Source organism: Peromyscus eremicus, chromosome 5, assembly GCF_949786415.1.
Source record: "Peromyscus eremicus chromosome 5, PerEre_H2_v1, whole genome shotgun sequence".
In the NCBI taxonomy this organism is placed as follows: domain Eukaryota; kingdom Metazoa; phylum Chordata; class Mammalia; order Rodentia; family Cricetidae; genus Peromyscus; species Peromyscus eremicus.
The window spans coordinates 23,486,780-23,505,815 of NC_081420.1; the positions used below are offsets into that span (position 1 = coordinate 23,486,780).

Here is a 19,036-nt window from a genome sequence, read left to right on the forward strand (position 1 = left end):
TGGCAGGCTTTTAAGGGCTCTTTGGTTTGTAGATGTCTACTGTGATCCTCTCCACATCTTCCCTGTGTGCCTGTCTGTCTGTCTCCATACAAATTACTCTTCTTCATAAGGACATGGCCGTGTTGGGTCATTGTCATGCTAAAGACATCATTGCAAGTTGGTTAAATAAAAAGATCTCCTTTCCAAACATGGCCATTTTCTGAAGTACTGCATGTTAGAAATGTTGGAATGGTCAGCATACTTCCTTCTGGAAGACCCAATTCATTCTACAATGAATATATTCTTAGTAGAAGTGAGCTAAAAGCACTAACAAAATAGCATTCAAGATCAAGGAAAAATGCAAGAACAAGTGACATTTTCATAGGCTTTTCTTCAAATACATTTGAAGTGTACAACTTTCAAAAAGTAGTGGTAGAGATATGCCTTTTATCCTAGACTTTAATAAAATATTTGATAATTCAAAGCATTTGAACCACAAAAGAAAGACTAAAGGGTCACAAAATGTAAATAGGTACATGATTATATCTTAATTAACACAATAAGAAAGTCAAAGTGAAGTTTCCAGTGAAGACTCCGACATCTCTATACTTTCCCTAAGACAGATAGGATGGAGGGAGCCACTGCCTTGAGCCGTTTGTAAACTCACAGGAGTAGATGCTTCATGCTTATTGCTGTCGTGATTGAATGCTACAGACCATCCAGAGAGCACCGAGGAGACAGGAAAACTGTAGCGATCCTTCAAAAGTTTGGTGAAGGATGCCTTCCGTTGTTTTCTCTGCTTGGGTTTTAAGACATTAATGTGGCTAAATAAATACAGCATTTTTAGGGCTTTATAGGAAAGTCAAAGAGAAAGGATTTCAAAAATACTTTTTAAAGTGTAAAGTTAAATATGAATTAAGAATTGTGACCATTATTTTCTTGTCCCATTAGCTTGCATGATAATTCTTTTTGGGTGACATTTAAAATATCATTATTGACCTTTGGCAATGTTAGCCAAACTGGAAGAAACTTCTGTTAATTATTAGCTAGAACTGTTATGCTTGCAATTCTTAGTTTCATTGGGCATGGGGATCAGTCAACTTATAAAAAAGGATACAAATAATAGGTTAAAGAAGCAAAAATAGCAAAACTCAGGCAAAGAACATTGATTAATGAATTTTTAAAAATTCTTAAAGGTCATGTGCTGAAGTTTGGCTGAGCCTCGGGCAGAGCTAATGAACATGACCAAGTCCCTCTGTGTGCAGCAGGTAACCCGTGCTGACTCGGAATTTGCTGACATTACAGGGTTATTATTTCTGGAAGGATGCAGCATTCTGGAACAATTTCTCTAATGATTCCATTAAGACCATGGTTTCCTTCAATTTAGGGTAACATATTTCATTTTTCACATTACCCCACAACACAGAGAAAATGAAAGCATGTTGAGGATGGAGGGTCTGTGTCAGCCAAAGAAAGGAGAAAAAAAAGTCACTTGATTTTGATGGCACTTAACCCCATTTTATATTTGATAAGCACATCTGTTTTGTGGATCATGTGCCAGTGTGTGAGATTGTCTAAAGGCAAAAAAAAATTTTGGTTTAAAAATCATTAACTTATGGCAATCTTGAGGCTCTCTCCAAGAAGAAAAGGGTAGCTGCCATCACATGAGGCAGGGCAATGAGTCCGTAAGACCAGGGTCTCCGAGAACAGACTGAGGACACAGCCTTCCAGATGGCGAGCCAGAGAGCAAGCATTTGGTGGCCATTTATCAGGAGGCTCTTCTTCCTCTTTACCTGCTTGTGAACAGATGGGGGCCTGCTGTAGAAATGCACTTGGGTTCCTAAATAAATCATTTGCAAAGGTTCTTGTAAGGTGTTTCTCAGCCTATACTTAAATGCAAAGAATAAGTACAAGAGGCAGGATGTGGAAGGTTGTGTGCTCTAAAACCCATATTCTGGCTCCAAACTTCCTCCGTGATAGGACCTGGTGCTGTCATTATCTCTCCTTGTCTCTGTGATCTCCACCGTAAGAGTCATCACCGGAAACCCTGTCTCCTTGAAGCCATGTTACCACCAGAGCAGTGATCTGGAGTAAATGCTACGAAGAGTGCATTTCTTTCAACCAGGCTTCAGCTCCAATAAGCAACACGAGCCACACACATACCTTCTTCTCTGCACTCCTGAGTCACTGCCTAGTTCGTTTCCTCCCTTCCCATATCCAGGATTATGCCATTTGAAGGAATGCATGAGTGGTTATGAGCAATATTTAGATCTTTGTTTCTTGAAACTTTTGTGAAAGCAGTGAAGTGTTTGTAGAGCACAGGGAAGAATTTGTTACTCCCACCAATATCATGGTGTGTTAAGGTGAAGGAGATGTCTGGGGTCAGCATTAACATTTGTATTTCACACATGAGAATCTAAATTTTGGAGAAGTTTGTCAAACTACTCAATATCACATAGATTCTGAGGGCAGCGTTAGGGATGGAACCTTTACCCTGTAACTATGGGTGCTCAACTATGGTTCTCTAACTCCAGTAAGATATTCTAATTACCTAACATATAATTAGCCAATATCTAATTATTGAATAGCACCTAGAGACATCCTGAAGCAAAATAATCTTTTTAAAACATCTTCTCACTTCTTGGTTAAAACCATTTGTGGATTCCTAGTTTCCCTTAGGATAAATCAGTCTTGCTGTATGTTAAAAGACCCCAGTCATATAGCTTCAGCTTCCTTTCTCCGGTATTTCCCCACATCTGATAGAGCCACCCACCACCATGTACTCAACTACACTTGAACGATCACTGTATGAAATTTCTTTCTTGTATTCTCCAACTTCTAGTTTGCCACCTGGTATTGGTCAGAGGTATTTACTCCTATTTACCCTTCAGATTCTAAACTCATTAATTTTGCCACTGTTTGTATACATTAATTAGCCCCCAATAAGACTCCCAGAGTTTGAAGACATTCAATATACAATATCTTGTTCTTCAGGGCACGGAGCCCTTACACTTAGCAGATAATAAAAATCTGCTTCTAAAATGAGAGCAAGACATAATGTGAAACTATTTAGAGGGATTAGACAAATTTAGAGGAAATTCAGGTTATCAAAAATACAGGTTGTTTCTTAAAGAACAGAAAGTGAGGGAAATGTTAAGATAATATCAAATGATGCATCATGATATAAGGAATTTTTAAAATCAGACCGTAAGAGATGGAGAAGAAACAAATCAATTCAGAGAGACTATTTTAATATCTATAAATGGATAGTACATGAGAAAATAATAGTACCTTTTGGTTTTATTGCTTCAAGATAATTTGATCTCTCCTTTTTAGAAAAATAATATTTTGAAAAAAATAGTTTTTAAAAAGAGAAATGAGCTCACACACTTTCTTCCTTGAAGCACAAGCAAACTCAATGCAGCTCATTCTCAAGTGGAAAGGAAATTATGGGGTTCAAGATTAGGCCTTAAGGAACCGACAACTTCCTTTTTCTATCGTGTTGGATGTCTTTCTCTTGGATATTCAGGTTATTACTGCTGGCGAGACTAGAGAGTGAGGCTGTGGCTACAGGAGAAAGCCCAAGTCTAAACCCTTACTTGTTTCTGATAAGAAGCAGGGTGTGGAGAACCTGTGACCTTCCACTGCAGCCCAGTGTTGAGCCCGAGAGCAGCTTTAAAAAGGAGATGGAAGCCTTCTAGGTGTCCTTCGGGAGTTTCTGATATTCATAGATACACAACAGGTCCCTCACCTGTTAACTGCAGCCTTGATGTCTAGAAAGACCAAATGAAACCTCCTCTAAACCATGTTTGCTCTTTTCAAGTGAAGATCGCTTTTGTTTGCCATGTCACTCAGGGAAAAAGCATAAGTATTAAGAAAATCAGTCAAATCATGAAAACAATAGTTTTCTTCAAGGCTGTATTTCTGCTCTGGAACCTCATTAGCTGTATACACACTGCCCTTCCTTTTCTTGGTCATGGCCATTAAACCTGGGCAGATTAAATTATGCACTTACTGTGTGTCTTATTCAGTTCAGGATATTGTGATAAATACCATACAATGGATGGCTTGAACAATAAGCATTCATTTCCCTCAGTAAAAGAGGCTAGCTAGTGAGAGATTACTATTCTAGCAGATCTATTTCTTTGGTGACTGCCCTTCTTCTGGCTCAGATGGTTTTTCCTCAGTACCTGTCCAAGGAGAAAAGGCTGGGTGGGAGCTATTGGCCTTCCTCTTACAAACCCACCAATTCTCTCTTTACATCCTCGTTGCATCATCCAAAGCCCAGTACCTTACAGAGGGCCACTTGTAAATTCTCTTGTGTGGGGGCTGAGGCTTAATCGTGTGTTGTATATGCATTTTAGTCTACTCCAATGTGCAAATGAGAAGCAGAGCTATAGTATAAATGAGCACCCCTATGCTTAGAACAATGCATACAACAAGAGAGTCAAAGAAATATGCAGGGGGCTACAGCTGTCAAGAGCATGTACTTCACCTTCAGAGGGCCAGAGTTCAATTTCCAGCAGCTATATCAAAACGGCCTGTAACTCTAGCTCCGGGACGGAGCCTCTGTGGGTACCTGCATTCTTGCGTGCACATACTTACATCTAATTAAAAATAATAAAAGATAATTTAAAAATAAGAAATGTGGAAACTTGGCAGCTAGCATTCTTTAATTATATGAGTTTTCTTGAGTTATTGGAAATCTTCGGTGTTTGGCCCTAATTCAAATGGGAGGTTCTGAGCTAGTTCATGGTTATTACACTGTACACAGCTAAATAGATTAATTTTATTTGTGTTACTTACTTTATTTTATATTTTATTCATTAATTTACTTACCAGAAAATTGTAAAGACTTTGCTATTTTTCCACTGAAGGGTGGGAACTATACTTTGTCTTCTTTAATCTAAGAGGACTCATTGGCTATTAGCTAAAGGGGTGTGATGGAAGTAATACTGTAGAGTTTGGTGTTCAAGTTTAGGTCTTAATGGACTGACAACTTCTTTTTCCTGTTGTGTTAGAAGTCCCTGTTGGAGACTTCCTCCAGCAGCTGATGGGAGCAAATGCAGAGACCTATACCCAAACATTAGGAAGAGCTTGGGGAACCCAGCGGAAGATGGGAAAGAAGGATTGTAGAAGCCAGACAGGTCAAGGACACCAGTAGAACATGGCCCACAGAATTAACTAAGCAGAGCTTAGAGAGGCTCATAGAGACTGAAGCAGCCATCATGGAGCCTTCATGGGTCTGTGCTAGGTCCTCTCTATACGTGCTGTGGTTATTTAGCTTGAGGTTTTATGGGACTTCTAATAGTGGAAGTAGGGGTGTCTCTGACTCTTTTCCCTGCTCTTGGGACCCCTTTCCTCCTACTGGATTGCATCATCTAGCTTTGATATGAGGGTTTGTGCCTAGTCTTATTGCATCTTGCTATACATTGTTTCATTGATATCCCTGGGAGGCTTACTCTTTTCTGAAGGGAAACAGTGGATCTGGGGGAGAGGGGAACAGTGTGTGTGGAGAACTAGGAGGAGTGGAGGGAAGGAGAGCTGTGGTTGGGATGTAGTGTGTGAAAGAAGAATAAATTTTAAAAAAAGGAGTCTCTCTTGGCTCTTCAAGTCATCTTGTAAAAATACAAAGTTCACTGCTTGAGAGACCTGAAACGGAGGCTAAGACTACAAGAGAGGGAAGGTCCCAGTCTAAACCAACCTTCTACTTGTCTCAAGCACGATGTGGTTTATCTTGAAAGCCCCATTTCAGCCTAGCCATGAGCTCAAGAGCAGCTACAAGTGGTCCAGTTTATGCCATGTAGAGCAGATGACTCATTCCACTGAATTATACATACACACAACAGAGAAATTAGTTATACTAAATAAACACCATCCTTTAAAGCCAGGTTTCAAGTAGTTTGTCATTAGCAAGAAAGGAAGGGCCTATTAGTCCCCTCTGTACTAAGTGCTGTATTGTGTGCTGGAGGCTAAAGAGATCATGCAGTGGTTACTAGCACAGACCCCAAGAAACCAAGGTCCTGAGTCCAGCAGCCTGCTTCTAGAACTAAAGCCAACCAGACCACTCGAATCAGCTTGGATGCAGATTCCTTTTAGTCAGCCTCCAGAAAGGACTGTTCCCCTGGCAGACACCTTGACTGCAAACCTACAAAAGACATGAAATCATGAATTCACAGCCACATCTTGATTTGTGGCCCATAGACATGGAAAGAATAAGCATTTGTTGTTAAAAGAAACAAAACAAAACAGACAATTAGAGACAATAAATTGTTTTTATTGTTGTTGTTTTCCCTGGTAGAAAAAGAGCAAGAAAAGATTTCAACCTTTTATAAATTGTCATGTGAATCTTTCATGACTACCACAAGCTTATTTTGTGATAAGAGTGTTTCTTTAGGGTGGCCATGATTTTGGAGGAAGTTTTGCCCCATGGTAGGGTGTGCATAGGCACTTTAGATGCTATAGAGAAATATTTCTCTGAACTAACTGTGCTAGCAGACTATTTTGGGGACAGATAGAATTTTAAAAATGGTATCAGCCAGTTAATATTTATTTATCAGTGTGACAGGGTATAGTTTTTATGTGGTAGATGGGCACCATTTTTGTTTCACTGGAGGGAAATCCAATCTGAATAAAACAGCAACTTTTCACACATGACATCTAATCCATGCATGTAAATCAAACCGAGAATCTATTATTCATTATTAAAAGAGTGGCGTATTTTTATTACTCTGAGAATGAAACACAAATACTGTGAAAAATTTAGTGCCCTTTCTGGAAATTTTAAGACACTCATCATGTCATTGTCTCACTGGTACTTGCTCTCGTTTTTAAAAATATAGCCAAGAAATTAATAAGTTTGAAGTTTTATGCCTGGAAAAAGGGATGCTCAATTTCAATGAAATAGGCAAATTTATTTTTTATTTAAGACTTCCCAAATACTTAAGATGGGAAAGTACCCCAGTAGTGCTCAAATTTCAATATGTATATAAAGAATATAGTTCATATTCCTGTCATTATCAGTCATGACCACAGTGTTCTTCCCTCAAGTGCTTTCTGAAAATGGCATATATATCAGAAACTGATTAAAATGACCTGAAGTATTAATTCGTAAAATATGATGAACCTAACACTCTGCAAGAGGTTATTTTCTGTGTGACATTTAATATGTAAGAGTTGAAATGATTTTAATAACTCACAGGAAGGAGTGGTCCTAGGGAATCCAGACCCTGAGTATGATTGCTTTTATTGATTATTAGTTATTACCATTAACAGGCTGGGGACCTGGCATATATTATATTGTACAACTTTAGAAAGTTTTCCAATATATCAGTTGGTGAAAGTCCCTTTTCTCAGCTCTGAAAAGGACCACTTTAGCTGGATGAGGGAACCGAGGACTTGTGGAAACTTTGGTGGCCACACCAGTGAGTCCTCAGTGTTCACTATCATCAATGACCTTCCCAGACATGCTCCCTAAATTCACATTCTAGGGTGACAACACATAATTGTCTCTAATTAGGTTAAGGGAAGTCCAGTCCTATTTCCCCAAATCATATCAAATTAGACCTCAGGTCCAAAGGATGCCAGCCACACTGCATCTTCCAGGCAAGACTTAAGGGAACTCCTGGTTTTGCTAGCATTCACTGTCATGAAAATTATTTAAACTCCTTGAGCCTAGCCCTGTCTTCTGGAAAGTGAGACAGACTCTAGCATGCAATTCACGCAATATCATAAAAATATAAAAGTTTTGTGCAACCAACTTAACATAGTTTCAGGTAGGGGATGGTGAGTTCTTACCGCTTACTGCCAATCCTCTGTAAGGAGTGTTCCTGATTTTCCTCTGTAGTTTACAGTTTTCTGGCCTTTGAAAAAATTCCTGCAAGAAGTCTAGTTAGTCTTTTTTTCTCCTATATAAATGCTCAGCTCACAGTCTTTTGATGCTATTGTGTCTCCATTTCTTGCTTCCAGATGACATGAAAGGTTTAAAGTCCATCAGTACACAGTGTTATTTGCAATGCAGATTCATCCATCTCCCCTTATTCTAGCAAATAGCTGAGATGATCAACTTAAAAAAAGGGAAGGTTTGATTTGAGTCACAGCTTCAGAGCCAACACTCAGTTACAATCTCCTGTTCCTCATTCTTTGGGGCCTGTAGTGAGACAGCATACAGGCCAGGAGCACTTGCTGGAGTTAAACCAGCCCCTCAATTCACAGTGGGTGAAAGACAGAGGAAGAGACTGTGGTCCCACAATGCCTCTCAGGCACACGTTCTCAGTGACCCAACGTTCTCCCCCAGATCCTATTCTTAAGGACCCCATCTCCCAGAAGAACCAAGCTAGAGACCAATTCATTTACATGGGAGACCTTGGGGACATTTCAGATCTATATGACTTATTAATTCTCTAGTATGACAGGAGAGTAACAATTCCTTTTCCAGTCACATCAGTATGCACCTAAGTGACACTAGAAAGCAGAACTTGAAAACCTAGTTCTTGTTGAACCCATTTTACAGATAAGATAAACTGAGGCAAGACTTTCCCAAATGACTAAAATGAGCCTCAAAACTAGATGCAGATAACTTCAACACAGTTGAAGTGCCAGGCTCACAGCCTGCTCCAAAGGAAGCAGAAAAAATTGAAATACTGTTGTTCTTTTTTTTTTCCTATATTGGAGAACCACTCTCCCATTCCTGTAATTTTTCATTGATTTTTTTCACAGACTAGATTCTATTTATAAAGTCAAATATCTCTCATTTCAACCTCTTCCTGTCTGTCTCTGAAGAGATGAGCTCTGTTCACATGTTGCTGTTTGTCAACAAGGCTGCTCTACTACCCCATGCCAGCCAGTGGTTGCTTAACCTCAGGAAGCTTTGGGCAGAAGCTTCCTGAGGATGCAGACTTTGCTTTTCTAGGAAGGCTCTCAAGAGGAACAGAACCAAGTGGATGCATGTGGACCTATAAGAGGGGATTTACCCAATTGGCTCATATGACCACAGAAAGGATAGTCTCCTAATGAACATAGGTAGCACACATTCACCCACAACGTCTCCCTTCCTCTGTTTCCTATAGATTCACATGCCAATAATTTCTAGAAACACCCTCACAGACATACCCAGAAATCGATCAAGTCGAAAAGCAAGAATTGTCCTCATAGGATAATGCTTTGTTCACTGCTATATTGCTGAAATGGAGCTGTCTCAGTGTGGATGTCCAAAATTGGCCAATAGACTTGAGAACTTCAGAGGCCAGACTGGTGAGCTGCCTTTTGCTTGATTTCTTTCCTTCTTTCCTTCTTCCCTTTCTTTCTTTCTTTCTTTCTTTCTTTCTTTCTTTCTTTCTCTTTCTTTCTTTCTTTCTTTCTTTCTTTCTTTCTTTCTTTCTTTCTTTCTTTCCTTCTTTCCTCCTTCCTTCCTTCCTTCCTTCCTTCCTTCCTTCCTTCCTTCCTCTCTTTCTTTTTAAAGCTAGGGTGTTGAGGGCTTGAGACAGCTAAGCACCTGCCCCACCAATATGCTACATTTTCAGGACAACCTGAATTATGGTTTTTTTTTAAATGATGTTTTATATAGATTTACACATTTTTATTTTACTGGGAATTCTGCATTTTTATCTTTGTCCTTTGTGTCTGCTCACGTGTGCACTGTATTCAGAGTTCAGAATGCCCTAGTTACAAAATAGCAGTTCTTGTTCACTTCTCGTGCAATTCAACAATCAAATCATTTTGAATTCTCTGAAGAGGAGGAACTTGCTTCTATATTTGAACTCACTCACGTTCAGAGGGAATATGTTTTAATATTTCAACATCTATACAGAATGCTTTACAATTCCTTTTAAGGTATTAATTTTCATATGAACATGATGTGAAGTCACAAAGGACTGAGTAGGGCAAAGAATTTCTCCAAGGCCACATAGCCTGTTAATTGCAAAGGACAGGCTTGGCTATCTTTCCCCATCCATCTGACTCACACATGTACTAAACTGCAGCCAATGACTTTGAACTGATGAAACTCTCCAAGCTAGGGAAGGGGCAGGAATAGGATTCACATTTAAAGCCCCCAAACATCACTAAATGCAAGGACCAATAAAAGTCAATGAATAAAGCAAATCAAATCACGTCACATCTGTGCTGGATAGTTTTGTGTTAACTTGACATAAGCCAAAGTCACCTGAGAGGAAGGAACCTCAGGAAAATGCCTCTGTAAGACTGGGCTGTAGGCAGGCCTCTAGGACATTTCCTTAATTAGCAATTGATGGAGGAGGGCTCAACTCATTGTGGGTGGTGCCATCCCTGAGCTGGTGGTCCTAAGTTCTATAAGAAAGTAGGCCGAGCAAGCTATGGAGAGCAAGCCAGCAAAAACACCCATTCATGGCCTCTGCATCAGCAGCTTCCTTGAGGTTCTTGACCTGTTTGAGTTCCTGTCCTGACTTCCTTTCATGATAAACAGTGATATAGAAATGTGAGTCAAATAAACCCTTTCCTCCTCAAGTTGCTTTGGTCATGGTGTTTCATCACAGCAATAGTATGATTAAAAAACAAAACAAAGCTGGGCGGTGGTGGCACACGCCTTTAATCCCAGCACTCGGGAGGCAGAGCCAGGCGAATCTCTGTGAGTTCGAGGCCAGCCTGGGCTACCAAGTGAGTTCCAGGAGAGGCGCAAAAGCTACACAGAGAAACCCTGTCTCGAAAAACCAAAAAACAAAAACAAAAACAAAAACTAAGACAACTACCCCGCCTTAGGATCTTCATTGCACTTAAAATCCAGATCACTTACTCAGGCCTACAGAACTGGTTTTGTCCTTTATCCCATTTTTTGACTTTATCACATTAGTTTCCTGCTTGTATATTCATTCCAGTCTCCATTTCCTTTTCTGAATATATCAAACTCATTCTTCTCAAAGGCCACTGAACTCAGGGCTCCTTCCTGCTTAGTAAGTGTCTTCCTTAAACTCTGACATAGCAATAGATCTCAGTGCTAAGTGTTTCTGCCTTAAGCAAAAGTTTCTTGACAGAATACACTGTCATATTTTAGTGTATTATGATTTATGATTTGAGTATCAATTGAGGTAGGCTAATAATTTATTACTATTGATAAAATCATGTTAGTTGATTGCCTATTGCCTTTCTACCAGTTTATAGCTAATGGAAGTTGGAAGTTTGTTATGCAAGGGCCAAAATTGTGCTTTAGTTACAATAATTGACGTTTAATGAATGTGTGTAAGTGAATATCCAAAAGGAACAACAACGTTAGACACAATTGTTGATAGGAGTTAAATCAATAACTTAGTAGATGGGGAAACAAGTGATTTTTTCCCCCTTAAGCCTTGTTCTTTTTATTCACCTGTGAAATGGGCTGATGTCAATCAGATGGGAGGCACCAAGTGCCATAGTGTGCACGCAAGAGCTGTGAGAAACATGGAGTGTTGCACAGACACTGACTTCATGGCTACATGTCTTTGGTGCCGTGTGGGCTGCCAAAGGGAAAACGTTGATTAGCAATTATTGCCCAAAGTTTTCTCCTTTCCAAATGATATATTTGCGTGCTCCTTTTAAAGCCATTTGCAGCTAATTTGTTGGTCTTTGATCTAATCATCCTGCAGATGTTCAGAAACGCCATCTTTTTGTGCATTGAGGCTCACTCACTGGGGTTTGTAAAAGTAATGGGCTGTGCCCAATTTTCCCCCAATGTCTTCAACTCTCAGGGACAATGAAGGGAAAGATCTGTCTTTTGCCTAACAAGGAGAAAAGGAAAAGAGAACACGACTTTTTATTTTCCAATTTAAAAAAATAATAAGAAAGAAAAAGGATGAAGAGACAGAGGAAGGACTGTCAATCCCAGAATGGAATTTTCCAAATTAAAATATTCAATTAAAATTCTCTCATCTCTATAGAGTGAAATATTCTTAGTTGCACATTTGGGTAGCATGTAAAGAGATGAGTTATGGCAGACTGAGGTTGAGGTCAGCCAATGCTGTTGCAACGTAATGAGATGCTATTCCATGAATTTCCTCTTCATCTCAAGTCATGTTTCATGGAAAACGGTGGGAAGCTCATATGATAGAGCCAGAAATTATTCCAATAGAACTCAGTCTGAATTTTGACTGGAGTTGTCCTAATCAGGGGAGTTGATGAGACTTCATCAAAGATTACACAGATCTTCCTTGACTGTATTTATCTTTGAGTGCGGTAGTGAGTCTCAAAGTGTGAGCTGAAGGACGAGCTGATTCAAAGTGTGGCCACCTGATTCATTAGTACTCCTCATGTTCATTGAAATCTAAAAATAAATAGAATAGTAACCAGCATTTGAAATAAGCATCTGTGGTAATTTGAATATAATTGGCCCCCATAATCCCAAAGGGAGTGGCACTGTTAGGAATGTGGCCTTATTGAAGTAGGTGTGGCCTTGTTGGAGGAAGTGTGTCACTGTGGGGGTGGGCTTGAGGCCTCTTTTGCTCAAGTTTCACTCAGTGTGACAGACAGACCACTTCCTGTTGCCTGCAAGATGTAGGATTCTCAGCTACTTCTCCAGCACCATGTCTGCCTGTGTGCTGCCATTTCTCACCATGATGATAATGGACTGAACCTCTGAACTGTAAGCCACCCCAGTTGAATGTTTTTCTTTATAAGAGTTACTGTGGACATGGTGTCTCTTCACAGCAATAGAAACCCTAAGACCTTGAGTAATTCTGATGCAAACAAATTTGGTGGTAACTGTTGCTCTAAAGCCTTCAGACTTTAGATTATTAGTGACTTTTGAATGGTTAAATTGGTTGTGAAGAAATTGCATAATTGGATACAGGGGCTTGAGGTTTGAGATCACAAGATTGTGTCCTTTATTCAGGGAAGAATTTTATTCAGAAGTAGGAACTTATAAAGTAGAAGGTAAATTTAGGTTTTCAGAAAATTTTGTTCTTTAAGGATCCTGGATTTTATTTGAATAAGTAAGTATATTTTTACTTGGTAAGTTCTAGGCATGTGTAGATGCCTGAACCTAAAATGAGTGACTTGAAGACAGATACATGGAAGAAGAGACCATGTTTCTTACTTTATATAAGTCATGAAGAGCAGTCCATGGGATAGAGCAAAATGACCTTGAGGCCCTGGGCATGAACCAAAGGTTAGCTTTTTGCATTGGTTCCTCCTCTTTGTGGGAAGTATAGCTTAAATAGCTCTCTGAGGCCTAAACTCAGCTTGCAGCTCTACCTCACACCTATTTTGGATGTCTGGGGACCCAGGTTCTCTATGCCTCAGTCCAGGTGTTTGTAAAATTGGGTTCATAATAGAATATACTTTATGGGATAATTGTGGTGATTAAGCTAATGAGGATAAAGTGCTTTTGAAAAATGCCTTCAGTTTAGTGAATAACTATTAATTGTTGATATAATGATATTTAGGATTATGGACTTAAAATAACATTAAAAACATGCCTTCAGTTTAGTGAATAACTATTAATTGTTGATATAATGATATTTAGGATTATGGACTTAAAAATAATATTAAAAACATGCCTTCAGTTTAGTGAATAACTATTAATTGTTGATATAATGATATTTAGGATTATGGACTTAAAAATAATATTAAAAACATGCCTTCAGTTTAGTGAATAACTATTAATTGTTGATATAATGATATTTAGGATTATGGACTTTAAAATAATATTAAAAAACATACACCTTACACACTCGTGTTCAAGGGTGCAGGGAGTGAGAATCTCTTTCCTATTCAGAAGCTGTGTGGCTGTAGTTTCTGTGGCCCTCTGTCCTTTTTACCTAGGCCAGAATAAATTTCCAAGAACAATTACATTCTTATATCGTCTAGCAGATAGACAGGGGATTAGAGCTAATTCATCTATATTTTAAATTCACAACTGGGAAAACAGGACAAAAAAGAATAGCACTATAAAACTCCATCTGATAATCTAGATCACCCTGGGCTCTGTATCAATTCCCAAGCACCTTTCTGAGCTGTCTGCTTCCGAAGGAACATTTCGTTATCTCTAAGGCAAATTAAGCACTGATTTACTTCCTTGACTCCCTGTAGTATTCTCAGCAGAATTTAGGTCTGGAAGACACTATTTAGTTTATTTCTTCTCTGTTTATCTGTCACCATTGCTTCTTCCCTGGCTCTTTATAGATAGTGACATCAAGATCTGAAAATACGAGATAGGTTGTTTATTCAGAGGTAAGGTGGAATTTGTTCTCAGGTTTATCTGATGCCAAAGCCCATGCTTTCAACCTCTAGGGTATATAGCGCCCCCTTTAAATGAGAGAAATAATTACATAAAGCAGGATGGACAATTTGGATTCAAGTATCCTGAACCATTTTCAGTACATTTGAAAGAGTAGCAGTCATGGTAGACGTTCAGATCTTAAATAATGCTAAGGCATTCCAATGTACATAGTAAACACAAGATGTAATATGATGCCAGTGGGGCATGAAATAACATACAGAGTGACTGAAGGCAGAATTTAGAACAAGCCAGTGATTCTACAGACTTTGAGGTATGTGCCCAAAATAACGTCACATGACCAGAGTACAGAGCACGGGAGCTTTGGACAACAAAATACAACTTAAGTTTTCTATGTGGCATGTAATATTTTATGTTAAATTCAAGATTCTGTGATTAGGAGCTACAGACAATGACCTAGAATAGCACTTTGGGACTTTTCAGTTATCTATCAGCACTGATATTTATTTTTAAGATTCTGTCTTTGTCTTGATTTTCACTGGTGGCTCTGAGACTCTTAGGGATTGCTTCTATGGTTTCTACATGGAATTTTCTGAACCTCCTTCTGTTGACTGATGCCTTTCATCAGTTTTATCAATTTATCTCTTCAGATATTTTCAGCACCATTGTCTCTTTTTGTCCTATAAGGACTCCAGGTTCACATATGCTGGAATATTCCATGAATCTTTCATGCTATCATCTTTCCCTCCCTCCCTTCCTTCCTCCCTTCCTCCCTTCCTTCCTCCCTCCCTCTGTCCCTCCCTTCCTCCCTCCTCCTCCTCCTTTTGTCTTTGTGCTTTAGTTGGGCTAAGTTCACTGTCAGACAGACGTCCACATTCATTATGGATTTTCTATTGTGTCCATTTATACTATTAAGCCAATGTCATGTTTTTGGCTGTGCAAAGTATTTTGTTTCCATTCTAAAACACTATTTTTATTCCTACTCCTCCACTCAACATTCAGCTCTCAAACCCTCACTTGCTTCTAAGTTTCTCCTTCTTACTCTTCTTCTTTGTGGAAGATCAAGGACATCACAGCTGAAATATGCAATAAAGTTTGTCTCTGTAAAATCCTTGTCTTCTGTATAATTAATTATTTATGATGGTCAGAAAACACAACTCCTCCCAGGACCTTATGACCTCCAGCTACCAGGACTCTGATGATGAGATGGCACTGGCATCAGAGAAAATGAGCACCTGTTCATTTTCCTGTAGAATTTTAAGATACAAAGTTAAGGAAAGCTACTCAGAGACGTGTCATTTCATAGGCTAGCTGTGGAAGTAGTCGTGCTCCTGGAAAAGGCCCTCAGAGAGAGGAACAAGAAAACTTAGCAATTTTTCTTGCCAAAGCACACAGCCAGTCTCAAGATGCACATTACAGGGCTGATCTCTTGTACAGCAAGCAGCAAGGGAAAAGTGCTCAGAGCATGCATTCAGAAAAGACAACTGGTGTCAGAGGGAGTGGATTCCTTTCATTAAGAATAGATGACACTTTGGTGGCCGGAGAGATGTCTCAGCAGTAAGAGCACTGACTACTCTTGTAGAGGACCTGGGTTCAATTCTCAGCACCCATATGTTGCTCAAATCCATCTACAACTAGGGGACCTGATGTCCTTGGGCCCTGGCCATGCATATGGTACACAGGCATGCAAGCAAAACACTCAGACACATTAAATAAAAATAAATGAATAAACAAATGAATGAATAAATAAATATTGAAAGAATGTGTAGCTCCTATCTTGTGTTTTACCCAAAATCAGTGGACAGTCTTTGCCCTGCTTCTCTACTCTTTTATCTCAGGAGCTGTTGGAGTAGCTGCATATGTCCACTTTCTGTTGTAGAACAGATTTACATGAAGTCCCTTTGTGCGCTACAGCAGGTGACACAGTGCTACATGGAGTTTATGAACCCTGATTGCAGATACATCATACAAAAAAAAAAAGGATGCTAGTGTTTGGCATGGTTACTGATGCATTCTAGAGTTGAATATGTTCACTTTGTTACACGTCATCTGGAAAGTGGTTGGGATAAGTCATAAATACAAATGTAAGGTGAATGCATAACTCGATTTTCCTGTTAACTTAGTATAAATGTGTCATCTCTATGAAGAACATACTTAACATCACTGTGGTTTGGGGTTTTATTGTAATTTTAGATTTTTGATTGGTAGCACTTAAGATTGGACCCAGGTAGGTAAGTACTCTATCACTTAACTACATGCCCAGTCCTTTCTATGGTTTGATAGAAAACACAAGTGCCTATAAACTCAAGCATTAAAAGAGAAGTAACTTACATAAACCCACCACAAAAGTCGTTATGGGACTGTCAGTGCTCATTGAATTCTTATTCTACTTACTTCAATCGCATTGCTGAAAAACACTGGTTTGGTACAAAGAGGGTTTTTGCTGCTAGATCCAATGATAAAACTAAATCACTGTTGACAGCATGGATTCCACTTTATTTTTACATCATGGCTCTAAACAGGGTAGTGACTCCATTTCTCCCTCTCCATTTAGCTCTTGGTCTCTTGTTAGGAATGTTACTCGTGGCCAGCTAGCCAAATGAAAAGTACGGCTTGATTAAGGATCTCTTGTGTCAATAATTTGTGCCTAATGTCTTTAGCTTTCCCATGGGCTGTTGTAGAAAATGGTAAATCTGGTTTAAATGAAATCTGATCCCGTTAATGGTTTAATAGCAGCTGCCACAGGGTTATGGTGTTTTCAACAGATGTCTCTGTTACATTTTATTCCTAAACTTAAGTCTTGGGGTATTCATATAAATCATATAACTATAACTGCACATGTTTGGATAAATGTTTTGCAAAATAGTCTATGATAAGACACTTTTCTGTCAATTTAAATCTATTCACATATGATTTTGTAAAGAAAATTAGGTGTATAATATTTTTAAATAAAAAATCATTTATGTCTTGTACTTTTATAATTTTTTAAAGCTACGGCATGAGCTTCATCTCTCCACCTAAGATCATGGCTTGGTCACTGTGAGCATCGATCCATCATTGCCTACTGCTATTTGTTTGGCTCCAATAGTGACACTTTCAATAAACAGAAGTCACAAATCTACATGGACTCTATTTTTCCTTTCTTATAATAATAATTCTAATTATCATTGTGAGTAGGGTTAGTTTTTCTGGAGGGTGACAATTTGAATATTTTTACAGACAGGATTTGTTCTGAGCAAAGCACTTAGTCTAGGTCCCTGGATGATCCAGGAGATATAAAATAGGGACATGACATCATAATTGTGATGCGAGACTGAAATAGTTATGTGATTAGCTATGAACAGAACACTTCAGGCATGGTCGTTTAAAAAAGAATAGTTCAGTGGCTTTGTGGTTCTGTAGGCCAGGAAATTCACAAGTGTGGTGGCATCTGGTGAAAGCTGTCTTACTGCATTGTGTTATGGTAGAGTGCTCTTTGGAAAAGGGCAAGCAACTGGTTTAAAGCTGTTATTCTCTTCTTACAAAGCCACCGACACCATTTCAAAGGCCCCACCCCTCATGACATCATCTAATCCTATCTCCTTAAGACTCTATCTCCAAACACGATTAACAATATGAATTAATGGATGAGGTTCATAGCATAAGGACTTCATTGGATGCATTCAAACCATAGCAATAGCAGACATACCAGCTCAAATCAATAGGAATGAAAATATAAAATAGTGTGTTAATTGCAGTGCTACAAGCTTGATTCCTAAAACCGTAAAGTGTGGAGTCTCTGGCAGGGCCACACTTTCATGGTTGTATGGCTGCTAAATTTCGTGAAGCTAGAAGCTTATTTGTAAATTCATCCAAGAGTAAATATTGGAAGGCAACGGGAGGAATGCAGAACACGTTTGTACTTCAGTTTGGATTGTCTGTGGTTATTTCTGGAGTGAACAGCACCCTTTTGATGTTTTCCTGTCTTAATATTTTGGCCAGGTACTTCCTCAAAGGAAATTCGTGAGACCTGGCTTGTCTTTTTTGTTCGAACTCTGCCTTCTCCGTGGAAGATGTGCTTACAGTGACCTGGTCGTGGGCTGGGCAGCGTTTCCCATGTGTAATAACAACTTCCATATAGTGGAGGGGAAATTCAAGTGTCCCCTTCTCCGAGGAAATTATGACCAGAAACTGGACAGATTCAGAAAAATTGAAGATTGGATTTGCCAAGATTTGGACCAGTGGCTGTGTAACCTGTATTTTAAGGTTTGCAATATGATGGTTTTATTTATTAAGTTCTTGAGCCTGGATTTGATGCAAAGCCTGTCCTCAAACTCTTGGTTCTCATATCTCAGCCTTTTGAGTTCTTCCTAGCTGTGATGACAGGTATGTAGTATGAACTTGTAACTGGAAAATAGCTTCCAGTGTTTTCCAAAGCCACTTCTGCCCAACCATTAGCTTTTTATTGCGATTGCAAAATTTGCTAAAGTTTCTTTAAAAAGGTAAAAGTAATTACATCAGAAAACTTGTTGATTCTTTACTCTTTTGGAGGGTCCACCACTCAGTTCCCAGATAAATCACACACAGAGGCTTTTTCTTAATTATGAATGTCCAGCCTTATCTTGGCTTAGTTTCTAGCCAGCTTTTCTCAACTTATTCCGACTAACTTTTGCCTCTGGGCTTTTCCAGTTCTCTAACTTCTGTAAATTTTTCTCTTACTCTGTGGCTTGCTGTGTACCTGGGTGGCTGGCCCCTGGAGTTCTCCTCCTCTGGCTGCTAGATGTTAGCTCTCTCCTCCCAATTTTTTCCTTCTATATATACTCTTTTTCTGCCAGCAGCACCTATTCTTTCTCCTGCCTTGCTATTGGCCGGTTCCTTATTAGACCATCAAGTGTT

At 39.1% G+C, this 19,036-nt stretch overlaps 1 protein-coding gene across 1 annotated transcript in view; it reads left to right on the forward strand.

The window, feature by feature from the left end:
• The window catches only part of LOC131910750 (uncharacterized), a 280,595-nt gene that overhangs the window by 90,829 nt on the left and 170,730 nt on the right, over positions 1–19,036 (forward strand). The window contains exon 10 of the mRNA XM_059262637.1: positions 18,143–18,406. Within this exon, the coding sequence (XP_059118620.1) occupies positions 18,143–18,406 (264 nt within the window). The remainder of the gene's footprint in view (positions 1–18,142; positions 18,407–19,036) is intronic.